At 29.0% G+C, this 16057-nt stretch overlaps 1 protein-coding gene across 1 annotated transcript; it reads right to left on the bottom strand.

Annotated features, from left to right (window-relative positions):
* Positions 1 to 333: 333 nt before the first annotated feature.
* On the bottom strand, positions 334 to 3771 carry LOC142512655 (increased DNA methylation 1-like). The gene is made up of 14 exons (XM_075619694.1): positions 3650 to 3771; positions 3431 to 3512; positions 3301 to 3360; positions 3136 to 3188; positions 2820 to 2986; positions 2520 to 2730; positions 2171 to 2228; positions 2001 to 2057; positions 1663 to 1911; positions 1173 to 1240; positions 1019 to 1075; positions 810 to 903; positions 582 to 722; positions 334 to 508 (listed from the first exon to the last, which is right to left on the bottom strand). The coding sequence occupies exons 1-14, from the start codon at positions 3769 to 3771 to the stop codon at positions 428 to 430; spliced, it is 1500 nt and encodes a 499-aa protein (XP_075475809.1). The 3' UTR covers positions 334 to 427.
* Positions 3772 to 16057: the final 12286 nt, after the last annotated feature.

The raw sequence follows: 16057 nt of genomic DNA, 5'->3' as shown, positions 1-16057 counted from the left end.
AGCTTTATAAGAATATAATCTAAAACATGAAGTTAAAAGCGTGAATTCATAACCAATTAATCCAAACTTCCAACCATTAAGTTGTGAATTAACATTGAGTTATTTATCCTCCAATAAATGATGGAATTGAATTTTACAATTGAAGAGGGATACCATGCACGTGTGCATTGTATCTGCAATTTGTGTGCAACGAGTGAGAGGAGAGGCATCTAACTAAAGTGGAAACCCACAATTACAAAACCTTGTTAACATATGACGAGAGAGCATTAATAATCGCACGAACGTCGCACGTAAATAAGTACTTTATATATCAAATAAAACATATATGTACATTCTTGGTGCATATTTAATCTGATAATCCAAAAAATCAAAATTTCATATGAACTGATGAATTCACACCCTTGTAGAAAGCTAGAAGGATGACATTTCAAGAACCCGATATCGGCTTGTGCAGAAACGATGTTCCATCAAATGCCATCATGGGGTAACTCTTCATGTATTGATCCAGCTGCAAACAAAATTAAATATAAATAACGAGCACAGATTTTTTTTAAAAAAAAACTTGCTCATGAAAAATTAACCTGTTCCTGGCCAAGGTTTTCGAAACCGAATTTGTTTTTCCACATGGATTCTGCTTCATGTGCAGCAGGAAGCACGAGCTCTTTTACATTGAGGTGTGAAAGAAGATTCTCAATGCAAAACAAGAGAGATTGGAAGTATCCCTGAGAAAGGTTATATTTTCACCAACAGACGGATAATATTTACAAATTTAATTTGTATATTTTTAGTATTAGAGTTGGCATCCCCACCTTGCCCTGGCAATCAGGCCTTGTTGCAACCAAGGGAAGCTCTGCTACTTCCGCCCCAAATATTCGAATGATTCCAGCAGACACTGCAGCCGAGCTGTTGAAAGGAAGCAAAATGGATTAAAGTAAAGTTCCAATATTAAAAGAAGCCCTTGATTCACAAAGGAATTCAGCGTGTGTTGTTCCTGCATAAATCTATCTATCTTACTCACTTTGCTGTCAAAATGGCACAATACATTCCACAGAAATCTTGACCATTGACCTCCCTCCTGGAGAGCAGCAGCCATATATTAAACACATTCCGATTCACAGAAACGTCTTACAAGAAAAGGGCATATGAATTGCGGAGTACAGACGACAACTTACCCATAAACCATGTTCGGAATTAGATCAAGACCGCTGTTGCTGGGAACAGTAATCGGATCAAAACATTCCTGCAACAATTTCATTGATTGAAAATCATTTCTCAAATACTTTTCACTCACTAAACTGACAAAATACAATCAGCAAAAGGCAAAAAAACCATGTTAACTATATTTATCAAAGACAACTTTTGACGTGCAACATGTGCAGAGATAGTGTCTTTCTTCTTTAGATCATGAGATCTTTTTGAGGGTCCTTAAAATAAATTCAAAAGATATAACAGCAACTCTCGTGCAAATTACATGCCGAAAAAGTGTTAAAAGCAAAATAGGATGAGAGGATCGATGATGGCACCAAATTTTGACAGTCCATCCAAAGGGAAAAATTATCTTAAATTAACACGAAATTTAAAGAGCTAAAATATGATTGGAGAAATACAGAACAATCATGCGCGAAATAGATTCGTAGAAGCACAAGTTAATAGTTAACTTACATGAAAAATATTAACAGCACCAGAAAGCCACACTCTTGTGACTTCAGAAGCTTGTTTTCCTTTAAAAAGCCTCCATCTAATTATATCAAGCTCTGAATTTTGCTGTGAACCATGGTCCTCAAATTTTTTCTTGATGAGGTTCTCGAGATTTGGAGGGAGCATCTGTTCGCCAGCCTCCATCAACTCTTTCAGAGTGGAGTTCATATTGTTGCATTCTATGCAACAAAACCAGTCATCTTCCGGCAATACCTGTATTTTTCATTGTTTTTTAGGAAAAAAAAGAAGAAGAAAATGTTACAAAACCAAGAAATAATAACACGTTTACAGTATTAGCAGACCTCCAAATCAGCAATTTTTTGCTCCTTCAGACAACCAACATGGTATTCCCTGTCACACTAGAATAACGAATACTCGATCATTATGCTTTTGACAATATAAAAGATAACGAAGTTTGCAAACTGATCTTTCAACAGAGAGTATTGTCAAAAATTAGGAAAACGAGTTATACTTGATCACATATAATTATTGTGTTGTCTGTAATTCTGGACTTGCTGAACCCATGACCCCTACAAGAATTAGACCAGTATCAGTCATCAAAGGAAAAAGTAAAGCAAAATATGATTAAAAAAATGAACACAGACAAGTCAACCTCCCAGTTGCGTTATTTGTAAAAAATGTTTACAAAAATTTGCTGATAAATCGGCAGCATATATAATTTTTTTTATGCCAAAGAAATATTGTGCATGTATAGTGCAAAATTAATTTTGGCGGGCACAAAATTAGCACACCTTTTGCACGGAGATAATTATCAAATGCTTGAATTCAATGATATAGCGGAAAATGAGATGAAAATTTACCCGCAAATGCAACATCCATCAATCTCAACTTCCAAACTTCCAATGATACGAATGCATCGTTGGTTTATTTCTTCAACAGGGTTTGCTCCGGCAACTCTTCCAGCGGCAATAGCATTTTTATTGCGCTTTGAAAACTTTTTCTTTCCGAACAAGTTTTCGCAGTATCTACAGTACCATTTACCTTGGGGAATGCCAGAAGGACCAGCACATTCTACAAAGGAAAGAAATGAAACAAAAACAGGAGTTGTAAGGTAGAGACAAGATTTATTGACATAAATTGGTACAGCTAAATATACTTACCATAGTGGAAACTTCGTGGGCAATTTCCACAACTCATCAAATTTCCCCTGAGCTTGCATATAGAACATAGATCATCTTTTTCCCTCGAACATGATTCACTGCTTTGCACTTGGTCAACGTAGAGCTGATGGAGAGACATCCCATTTGATGTAAATATGTTGTGGTAACTGCCAGAACAAGTATATTCATGTTTAAGGAACCTAAGTACTCCCCAATAACAACATTTATTGTACCACAAATTGTGACGTTTGCATGAAAACAACTAAAATAATCCCACAACAAATGAAGAAACCAAGAGACTCAAAGAATCGCTCACGGTTTCTTGTGGGAACCACATCCAGCATGCTTCTCAAACTGTGATGGGCTAACCTGTTCAGTAACAAAAATGCTAGGTGTCAACATCCTAGAGAAGGAATTTACATCTACATTAGATTCAATATTAATATAATATTATTTAAATCCATAAAAACCTCAAAATTACCAATTTATTGCAGCAGGAGCAAAAAATTGCACCATCTTTTTTACAACCCTCAAGTTTCACCTGCTTAAAAGTAAGAATGCAGAGGTTTAACACTAATTGTTTATACAATTGTCTGATTAATTGCATTTACCTGTCCACGTATGATGTATGACAAAGCCGCGCCATCGGGGAGTGCATTCCCTGTTAATATTGATTTGTGCATTCCTAAATCCCTTGATCAAGACAGGAGTGACAAGAATCATTTTTCATAAATGAGATGAGTTCGCATGAGAAACCATAGAACTTGAAGACATAATGAGCACTTACTTCTTTGTTAGCTTCCCCTGAGGTTTCATTTTGGTTTGACTACTTGAAGACATTTGAGGCAACTGGAGCTAATGGATCAGGTAGAAAGGACCTGAAATGGTTGCCATAAACAATTAGTACATCTACAAAAATGGCTCCGCGATTGTGAAGACGTCCAATGCACATCTCTAGCACGCATATTCGACATAATAATCAATATTCAACAATGAGTTCGAAATGGTCATCTACAATATTTATTTATCAAAGTTTCGTATCCGGGCCTTTTCCATTTCACTCTTGTAGGAACGTGATATTCCAATCCGAATATCATGCCACGGACTTCAGATTGAACCTTAAAATTTGAAATGAAGTGTGTAATTAATGACACATTCAAAACAGACTGTAAGCTCTAATTTAAATAGTTGATCTTTAAGCCGTTAAGACAAATAGGCCTAAGACCCGATAGAGTTCTACTTGTGTGGGTTTTAATTAAATACGTTCCCTTACTCCCATTGTATGGGGAAAAAATGTCATAAGTAATACAATCTACAATTTTTGTTACTAAATACAAATAAATAAGTACTTTTTTTACATACTAGTTAAAGACACGTGCGACGCACGTGAAAATACATTTCTATTATCAATAATTGTTGTTAAAAAAATGAGATCAGAAGAGATTAATTTACAAAAAATTATATATTAATGAGTTCATGCTAATTAGTCGATAGACAATGAGTAATGCTACATGTGCAACCAAATTTGTACAATAATTCTTACAATTCAAAAAAATCAATACAGAAATTTCATTTATTAAAATCTCATTATAAATTAAATATAAAATCTCATTAGATAATAACAAAATCTCACGATATAATTTTTATAAATATCGCAGTACGATATATTGGTTGTACCTTTAGCATTATCCGTAGGAAATTCAATGTAATATAATTTGTACTACATGTATTATAAAATGAGTGCAAAAGATATTTGTTTAAAAATTTTATGTGTTATAAATCTAAGGTTATTTTTGAATGGAAGGATTTCAAATCCATGGATTTCAATACATTCAAATGTATTTTTGTTATTTTAGAGAAGTAACATCATAAACTTCAAATCCACTCATTTCATGTTTATATAGTAGTATTTCATGTTAATTATGATATTTTTCAAGTCCACTCAATAATAATGTTATTTGAAATTTATTTTACTTTATATAAATAATAATATGTAAATAAGTAATGTGTGGATTCAAGATTCGATATATTGTTTTATTGTTAACAATAAAATTATAATTATAATCCATAAATTTGAAATCAATTTATCCAAGCGCAATCTAAATAAATTAATAATTGTTGAAAAACATAGTAGTAATAAATATTATAATTTTGTATAAATTAGACATTGGAGAAAATATAATATAAAATTGATATCACAATAGTTATTAAAATTAAATTTGAGAGGAGAAAAAAGTATAATACATAACGTTGCCCACTTATTTTACCACGTATTATTGATTTATGAAAAATAAAAATATAATATAGATAATATATTCTAAACCTTAAATTAATTATTGCGTCAAATGTTTTCTTCTTTTATATTTTCAATTTATATTGCTTTTATGATTTTTTTTGTCATCAGTTTTTCTACTCTGTGAAAAAACAATATTCTCGTCATCTTCATTAGCAAATCTTATGAGAAGAAATGTATATTCTTCTCTATTTGATCTACAAATCTCCACACAAATTAAGTGTTTTGTAGGAAAAAAAAGTTTGTTTCATCAAGCAAATAAAACCAAAGAATTTTGTTATTTTAGTATTCTACAAATTATATTTATTTTTTGTAAATATTTTAACTTAATATACAAGCAAATAAAATCAATGAATTTTGGTTATTCTATCTTCTAGACAACTGACAAAATATGATTTAATTAATAGTTTATTATATTTATCAAAAAATGTTCAACTCTTAATGATATAACATATTTATGCAATATGTTATTTAAATACAAAAATTCAAAATTACGATAACATTTTTTTTATATTTCATACTATATTATTGGAAGTATTAAATTTGTATATATTAATTTTTTTTCTGATAAACTTCTTGCATATATAACTCATTCAAAAGATTATAGATTTACAAAATAAAACAAATCATATTCAATTTAATATTTTGTGAAAAATATATGTTCACTTCATCTACAAGCAAATAAAAACAAATAAGTGACCTTTCTGATTATCAATCATAACAGAGAAATATTGAGCAATAATGAATAATTTTTATAAAGATTTATTCATAATAATTTTAAAAAATTACCTTCAAAGATATGTCATTTCAGATTACATAAATCTATAATTGATTTACTTATATCCATCCTTTATAAAACACATCTTCGTCAATTGCAAGATCATCAAATAAGTAATTGTTATAGTTTCTGATCTTTACAAAGACGGAAAATAGTTAAAATTAGTAAAATTGTATGTATTCAGTCATATATTGTTAAATTTTAATAATAAACTAAGGCTTTGAAAAATATTAATTGGATTTTTTTATAAAAAAAATAGATAGAATAAATACTCACGAAATATTTATAAAGTCATCTTTCTTCTATATCCAATAATGCTTTGTATCATTTTTGTAAAATGTAATTAACCGTCGAACCTCCTTCAAAACACCAACCCACATGATTTAATTATTTGGCTTCATTATTTTAATTTGTCGTTTTAAATTAATTATTCTCAATTAATGCAAAATAGAGGATATTTAATATCATGTCTTTACACAAATTATGGTTTTTGTGGAAAAAATTCGCAATATTTACAACCAAATAAAACAAAAGAATTTTGGTATTTCAATATTGTACAAACTAATTTTATTGGGAAAAAATTATTTTCGCTTCATCTATAAACAAATAAAACCCATGATTTTTTGTATTTCAATATTCTCAAATTAATATTTTGCGGAAAAAATATGTTCAATTCATCTACAAGAAAATATAAATCAAAGAATTTTGGAGTTTCAATCTTCTTGGCAACTTGATCCTTGCCTAGCATACGTAGATTGATAATCTTGACATCATCATAATAATTGATTTTACAAAAACTTCCTCACCAAATTAAAGATAAATTTCTTGCATATATAAAATCATTCAAAAGAATATAAATCTACTAAATAAAATAAATCACATTCAAACAAATATTTTTGTAAAAAACATTTGTTCACTTCATCTACAAGTAAATAAAAACCAAATAACTTTGACTTTGTCTATGGAGAAATAGTGTGTATTGCTAATGAATAAATTTTATAAAAATTTATTTATCATAATTTTAAAAATTTACATTCAAAGATATATATTTTAATGTTACAAAAACTATAACTGATTTGTCAATATATATCTCTTATAAAAATAATCATTCGTTAATTGCAAGAATCTCTCATAAAATAATTGTTATAGTTTATAGCATTTAAAAAGAGGAAAATATAGTTAAAATTAATACAAATATATTATTCAATCTTATATCGTTAAATTTTCATAATGAACCAATGCTTTGAACAATATTAGTTGACTTTCTTTTTGATAAAGAAATATAGATAAAATAAATATCAATGAAATATTTATTAGGATTATCTATATTTATATCTGATAATTCTTGTATCATTTTGTAAATTTAATTAAATATCGAACCTTCTTCATGACACCAACCTTGTTAAAACAAAAACAAAATTAATTTAATTATTTGGCTTCAATAGTTTAATTCTTCATTTTAAAATAATTAATCTTAATGAACTAAAAATAAAAGATATTTAACATTATATCGTTATACAAATTAAGTTTTTGTGGAAAAAATATTTTCACTTTATTTACAAGAAAATAAAACAAACGAATTTTGTTATTTTAATATTCTACAAATTAACTTTTTTGTGAAAAAATCTACAAATTAAGTTTTTTGTGAAAAAATTCTTTTTCACTTCATCTATAAGAAAATAAAACCAATATATTTTGGTATTTCAATCTTTTCAAATTAATATTTTTTGTGAAAAAAGTTTGTTCAATTCATCTACAAGAAAATAAAAATCAAAGAATTTTAAAGTTTCAGCTTTTTTGACAATTTGATCATTATCTAACATAAATGTAGTTTGACAATTTTGTCCCTATCATAATAACTGATTTGACAAAAACATCCTCAATTTCTCACTAAATTTTTCATGTATGTACAAACTAAGGACAAAGTTGACATTACATAATAGAAAAACTTTGACCTTGATTCACACTTTTATAATAAAAATCAAAGAATTTTAAAGTTTCAGCTTTTTTGGCAATTTGATCATTATCTAACATAAATGTAGTTTGACAATTTTGTCCCTATCATAATAACTGATTTGACAAAAACATCCTCAATTCCTCACTAAATTTTTCATGTATGTACAAACTAAGGACAAAGTTGACATTACATAATAGAAAAACTTTGACATTGATTCACACTTTTATAATAAAATAATAATAATTGTATAGATTTGATCATTATCTAACATTAATGTAGTTTGACAATTTTGTCCTTATCATAATAACTGATTTGACAAAAATATCCTCACTAAATTTTTCCAGTATGTACAAACTAAGGACAAAGTTGACATTACACAATAGAAAAACTTTGACCTTGATTCACACTTTTATAATATGTATAGATATATAATTTTATTAATCCAACAAATTATATCCCCCGGCCTTACATAATAAAAACATACAATTTCTTTCCTTTCTGATTTTTTTAAAGAGAATAATTATTAATGTAAATACGGCCACACAAAAAAATCGGAAAAAATATGCTACTACTTAATTTTCAGCATTATATATTATTAAATAACAAAATATATTTTTTTAGTTAAATGAGAATTCACAACCATTACCTTTCGATGTGCACTAAATATACCTCAGTCTGATGCAAACCTGCAAACCACGAGCATGCATTTTTGTTCAAAGGGAAAAAGTTTTTAATAGAACCACATAATATCGAATGATATATTTTTGGAAAAATATCGACTAATATTCCTATTGGGCGCATTAATATTTGTATTGTATTAATTCTTTTTCTGTCTCATAAAATTTTATGTTGCTCTGCATAGGTTCTTAATAATTCACATATGTGATTTATGTAAAAATTATTCTCATTTGTAACTATGAAAATTTATTTTAAAAAATAATGGAATATAATTAAGTATTTTTGTCATACCGCTCGTTATCCATCGATATCTGACGTAATGCAAATTTCTTTTAAAGTTGTAACTTCATTACACTTTTTATTACCACTTGGGTAATTAAGAAATCAAATAAAAAATTAATTTTACTTTATTTTCTTTCCAACAATTATTGGTCAAATTAATAAGCATTTAGGAAAAGAAAATTAAATTTATTTGAACATAAAATGTTTAAGTAAACGAAAATAAAAACCATGAATAATTATTAGTTATGCAAATTAAATAACTTAAAATAAATTGATAATTTTCTCATGACTTCATAAACCAATTTTATAAGAGAATGTGTACCTGAAAAACACTATATCTTCTAGAAGTAGTAAGAACCGGACAACGAAAGAAAACCTTAATCAAGATTGAATGGGAAAAAGGAAAATAATTAGATAAACGAGGTAAATGAGAATTTAAATAGATAAATGAATAAATTTTTTATGGAATTCAATTGTGGTAAATTATCCATCGACAGAAAATCTAGACAACAAAAGTGATGATTGAAAAAATGCTATACATGCAAAATTGATTAGGGTTTAGAAGAAATTCGCTAAGAAAATTTTCATTATTAATTATTTTTTTCCTTAAGGAAGGTTTATGTTTTATATTAGTTTTACAGAGCGGCTTTTATATATGTTTGTATAATTTATAAATCTATTCTCGAGTCAGTGTTATTCTCGTGCAATGCATGTGCATCGCACACATGCTATTTTTTTTTAAAAAAAAATTGACATAGAATTACATGATTGCATTTAAATAAATAGTTTATTTATTAAACATTTATTTTTGTACACTTGGTTTTTCAATAATTAAAATCATTAAAAGATTGTTTCGAATAGATCGTAAATTGAAGAATAATATAAATTTATTCCGGTCAATAAATATTTACTTTGTAAAGTTTTATAAATAAATAAATAAATAATGTAATATTTATGTCATATTTTCCAAAATGATTTACGAATCTAACTCCCGTACAAGTTTTGAATCACCCATTCTGGGAAACATCAATTTTTACTTACTTTGCTCAGTTTGATTTCTACAAGAAAACCATATATATATGTATGTATGGAAACATATATATGTATAAACATGAAACAAGTCCAAGTATAGGAACCACTTTTGTGATTAATACATAGAAATTTATACCTGCAAACTTAGATCTTCTAGTGGTGGTATGAATCACACCGGTGGAAACAAATTAGCTCAATCAAGATATGGCGAAGAACAAAGATAATTTAAAAAATGGGAGAAACAAGATACATGAGAAATCTATCGATAACCGAAGAATTTTTGACAAATTCGACTCTGGTCAAAGATAAATTAGATGTCGGCAGAAACAAATATCAGACAACGAAGCGATAGATAATGACGTTATATATAGTAAACTTATTAGGGTTTAGAGAAATAAGAGTCGCTATGAAAAATTACAGATATTAATTTAATTTTTTTCAAGTGAGACTTCCGTTTTATATTAATTATATAGATCGATTTTCATATGATTTTGAAAAAAATTTGGTCCACAATTATGAGATACAAAAAAAAAAAAAAACCAAAATTCAATACAATCAAAATGTGAGACTAGAGTTTATTGTATTCACTAATATATACAAGATTTTATCGATTTATTTATCAAATATTGATGCACTTTTTTGGGGGAAATTAATCTTAAAACTCCAACCTTAAAAAAGAAAATAAAAACAATTTTCTTTCAAAAAAGGAAAAATCAACGTTATAGAAATTTCATTAATTTTAGAGAACTGATATTTTTAATCATAAGAAATTTAAATGTTTATTTGCATTTCTGAAAAAATAAATTCTACTCTGTTATAATTTTTTTCGAACTAACAAAGACCAAAATACTGCAAGATTTTAGTTTTTTTTTTTTATAGTTTAATTCTATTACAGCTGTGAAATTTGTCAAATTCATTAACTAATCTATCAAAAAATATTATTTTTTTAATAATTGTATATTAAGTGATATCCATCATTCATCACTTGCAAATGAGAATTAATTAGAGAAGAAAGAACATATACAATGTTAAAAAGTAATCAAGATATATACGTTGTTGTTGCGCCGGGAACGAAAACAATTTTTCTGCCAGTATTATTTTTTTATTAAATAAATATTTGATGTTGTAGAAATAATCTCTTCTATAGTTCATATTAATAAAAGAAAATGGTTTTTGATATAAAAGAAATGGATGCATGTACTCTCTAGATATAGATACCATGCACGCACGTGTGCATTTTGCGTGCAATATTATATATTTATATATTTCCAAAAGTTCCAAAATACAGATAAAGACGTTTTAATTAAAAAATTCATAGTCCAGCAATGCAAACATCGTCTAGGGTAGAGTCAAACGGTACATGAAGGAGGGAAAGTACTAAGCGGGACGAAGCAGAGGGAGGTATCGAATTAAATTGCGAAGCCTTTAATTTGTTAACATATGATGAAAATACTTTAATAATCGCTAGCATATATTGATTAATCATGAGAAATTTTATTATTTTGTGAAATTTTGAAATATTTTCTACTATATACTCTAGTTTGGTACTCACTGACAAAATATACTTGCATATTAGCTATTTTGCCCTGGTATAATTCTATTGTCATTGAAAATTGTCAAAGTCATTTTGTTGTCTATTTCAATAGTGTAAGTGTCATATGAGACGGCCGTACTGATCTATATCTGTGAGAAAGATCGATCCGGCCTATACATATATTGACAAGTTATGCTTTCACATAAAAAGTATTATTTTTTTTATGGGTCAGGTCGGGTTGTGATCCGTATCACAAAACTGACATATGAGACTATCTCATAACAGTTTTTGTGTTTCAAAAATATAATTTTTTTATTACTGTTCATGTCGAAGAACAATTAGCCCCCAACTTATTAGCGATATTCGTCATTTATCGCTTTAAAATGAGAACCAATTAGATTGATTGACTAGAGTATGCATAGGGATGTAAACGAACGAATCCGCTCACGAGCTACTCGAAGTTCGGCTCTGTAAAAAGCTCGTTAGAGATCGTTTGTTAAGGCGCTTATCGAGTTGATCTCGAACTCGAATATTTTATAGAGCTCGAGCTTAAGGATATTCGAATCGTAAGCTCGCGAACCTGTTCTTGAGCTAGAACTCGACTAGTTTGTTAGGTCTTAAGTGTATAATAATAATTTGCATTGCCCCAAGTCGAAATATAAATGTAAGGAGAGTGATTGAAAGATCGTAAAATGATAAGCATACCTCCTTAAATTCTCATATCATAGTTGGCTTTTTGACTAAGAATGATCGACAAGTCCAAAATTATATAGTTTCACCATATCAAAAACTAGCCTGAGCCAAACTCGAGTCAGAATCGTTAAATGTGATAAACGAGCCAAGCTCGGGCTATTCGCAAGCTTAATAATTTTAAAACGAGTCGAGTTCGAACTATTTGCGAACTTGATAAATTTGAAACAAACTGAGCTCGAGTTTCATTATAAAAGTTCGAATCGAGCTCGAGCCTGATACTGTTTGGCTCGACTCAGCTCGTTGACATCCCTGAGTATACCAGATATTTTATTGTTTTTAGTGGTTACTTTAGTTTATGTTGATTTTTCCAAGGAATAATAGAATATTTTTGTCTATGAATTTGTTTTTACCGATGAGAAAACGAGAACTAATTAGAGGAGAAAGAACAGATGCAAGTTAGGGATGGTGAAAAGGCAATTAATAAAGATATATTATTATTGCTGCCAACGTTGCTGTTTCAGCGCCTGTAATACATTTTTCTGCCAATATATAATATTAAATAAATAGTTTATGGAGGGCCTGACAATCTTGGAATTTTGATAAAATATAATATATAGTTGTCAACCTCCGATGTGATAAATTTCTAGAAAACTTATGATAAAAGAGATGGAAGTACAAGCTCAAAGCATTAAGCTAAAACATGACAGCAATCAAAACACATTTTATTCCCACAATCTTGTTTCTCCGACATTCAGGAGCAAAGTGCATCCGCAGGGTCAATCTTCTGCTTAATTATTCGATCCAGAAACATAACACTGAAAACAAGATGAATACTGCATAACTAATAACGGGTACATGGAATATTATTCTCGATTCCCATTGTCTCGGTGTCGGAGACTAGTCGTACGTACTTCATCGGGCTCGGAAACCTGTAGATAATCAGCTGAAGTTTTGCAGTTTGCTACCTAACTAGCTATTCTCTGTGAATCTTGAAATTATGCCAAAGGATTCATTGAAGTTGCCCTGTTTGAAGACACAATATATATCCGGTATTTAATTCTTTCCTGAATTTCGTTGTCTTCTTCGAATTTTGACCGATTGTTGCAGATTTACCACCACCACCACCACCATCACTGCCGGAAGAGATCATGGCTCCAAGATGATGGCGGTGGTGGTGGTGGGGGTCAAATTAAGTATTTTTTAGAGGGAGCACCGGAAGGCATAGGGTTGATTATTTATAAGTAGGTGTTATTAGTAGATTCAAGGATATAGAATTTATTCTATGGCAGCTAAGGTTTGTTCTCGATCCCATAGACTAAAAGAGTTTGCAAAAGAAAGCATAATTCCAAGGGATATGCGGGAGACCAACTCCACCATTAATCCCAATATATCACAACACCTTTAGTCCTTTTCTTTTCGCTACACCTTTTAAATGTTTGTAAATGCCTGACATTTTTAATAGTTTAAATAAATTTATAAATAGGAAGAGTGTCAATTTCGGTCTAATATATTTATCTTTTTACCATATTAGTTATCTATGTTGTCAAATTTTAGTTTTAGTTTTAGTTTTCTATCTTCTTCTCTTTTGTTTTTACAATTTTAGTTTTTCCCAGCAAGACGGTCATATGATACCGATACGACGTCGACTCAAAATTCCCTAATTTAACTTTGAAATAACTGCATCCAAGTTGAAGCATTCCATCCTAGGATGAGTCTCTAAAGTATGTATTTTCAAAAAAACAAAATATCTCCCTCCACGCTAGTTTTGAAGAATTTTTTAGGAGAATGGGATTTTGCTGTGTCATGTCAATGAAAATGAATACAAGATACTTCCGATGTTCAGTTAATTGGACGACATTCATGTGAAAAGAAAAGGGCACAAGAAGTTTGGGAGAGTGGTATCTGACCTAATTTTTTTGTGGTAAAAAAGTACTTGTGAACTTGTCCTCTAACACACCTTTCTATATCAATTTACCTCACATGCGTGTCCTATCACTATGCTAATTTAGTGTTTATTTCCTTTATGGTTTAGCTTAATTCATAGGTCTAGGTTAGGCCAAGTAGATATTATGTGATTTCTTTTATTTTGTTCTGCCACGTAGAACAAAATACTAGAGAAATAGCATATGCTCTTGGATGAAAAGACAGTGTGATTCAGGTAAAATAATTTCTTTTCTATGCTAACTTATTCTATTTTCAGTTTTGATCTACTAAATATCCAAATTTTTGGTTTTGATAGAGTAACTTTGATTTTTTTAATTTAATCATTTTTTCTAGAGTATTGTGTGGCATGAGAAAAAATATTGATGTGATGTCAGAAAATGGTGATTTGCTTGGGACGATGTCAATAATTGGATCAAGTACCAAGATCCACGAGTTAATAAAATATAAACCCAAAACCCTCTAATTTATTATTATGTCTTTTGTGATACGGTTTCACGGATAAAAGATATGTGAAACTGATCAACTCCAGCTCATATTCGTGAGACTTGTCAACTCTGCTCATATTTACAATAATAATCAATACTTTTGACATAAAAAGTAATAATTTTTTGTGGGTAACCCAAATAGAAAATTCGTCTCACGAAATTAACTCATGAGACTCTCTCACAGAAGTTTTTGTGCTAATTTATTTTTCACGCCGTGGTGACCAAAGATAGCATAAACTTAGGGTAAAAATGTTACATTACTAGCAATTTTAAGAGAATTTTAAATGCAAATGTGGCCGTGGCATCTGGACCATAAATTTATCAAAGCCCAATGGCCATAATAGGATATTGACTTTTCCAGTTCACAAGCTTAAAAATAAATCCAGAGCCGCCCATTCATCTGCATTTTTTGCTCTCACTCAAAAGTCAAAATAACACGCGCCAAAAAAACAATTACACTGATTTTCAAAAATAAAAATAAAAAATTGCACATATCTATTGACTATTATCGATCTCTAAATCACACCTCCTTTTCCCCCGAAAATACACATCCCCGCTCCCCATCAAAACTCTTCTTTTTATGAGAAATATATAACGACAAAAAATAAGGAAAAAATTTGGGAAAATAACTTTTTTGATTTGTATATTAACTTTCTCTATTTGAGTTTTTGTCCATTAAGTTTTCAAATTCTGATTTTTGTACATATACTTTTTTCAGTCATATTATTCGAAGTGCTGAGGTGACTCCAAAAATTACTAAAGTGTCATGTGTCATGTCATCAATTAAACCAAAATTAAAAGTCAGTGTATTAAAACTTAATTTTAAAATATTAGGTTACTAAGATCCAAAATAGTGAAATTCAATGTATAGACCTAAAAATTTATTTTTGCCACTTATCCAATTTTTAGTTTTACACTATTAATTTGTCAAGCTTTAGTACTAGTGAACAAAATTGTAATTTCCGGCTATTTTAATTTAATTGATGATTTGGTGTTGGACACACATCATTTTATGATGACATGTCAATTTTTTTTATGTAAAGTTAACATTTTTAGTCTCATGTCAACATCACGACGAAATATGATTAAAAGCTAAAAAAACAAAGTTATTGTATCAAAACACTCTGATTATTTGTTGGACCAAAACCCAAAATTTAACAATTTAGTGGACAAAAGAGTTAATTTCGAAAAAATATATATAAACACAAAACTAGGTAGGAAAAAAAATATTTCGACATATAAATTATGGTACATAAAATTATATTTTACAGTAAAATATCCACGCATGTATAGCATGTCAAGGATCACAAGTATATATCATGTTACACTTATAATTTAGGAAAAATTGTATTTTTGTTCTTCTTTTTTTTTTTTTTGCGATTTTAGTACTTTATGTTATCAAATTTCACTTTTAGTCTTGTATTTTTTTATTTTTAAAATTTTTAATTTTTTTAATTGAGAATGCTGATATTGTACTGCACACATTAGCGTCACGTCAGAAAAATAATCACATTTACCCAAAAAAATCAATGTTAACCAATTAAAACTGAAAGTTGATAACA

This window comes from Primulina tabacum, chromosome 1 (genome assembly GCF_025594145.1).
Source record: "Primulina tabacum isolate GXHZ01 chromosome 1, ASM2559414v2, whole genome shotgun sequence".
In the NCBI taxonomy this organism is placed as follows: domain Eukaryota; kingdom Viridiplantae; phylum Streptophyta; class Magnoliopsida; order Lamiales; family Gesneriaceae; genus Primulina; species Primulina tabacum.
The sequence above is the reverse complement of the archived record's forward strand: the minus strand, read 5'-3'. Positions and strand labels throughout refer to the sequence as shown.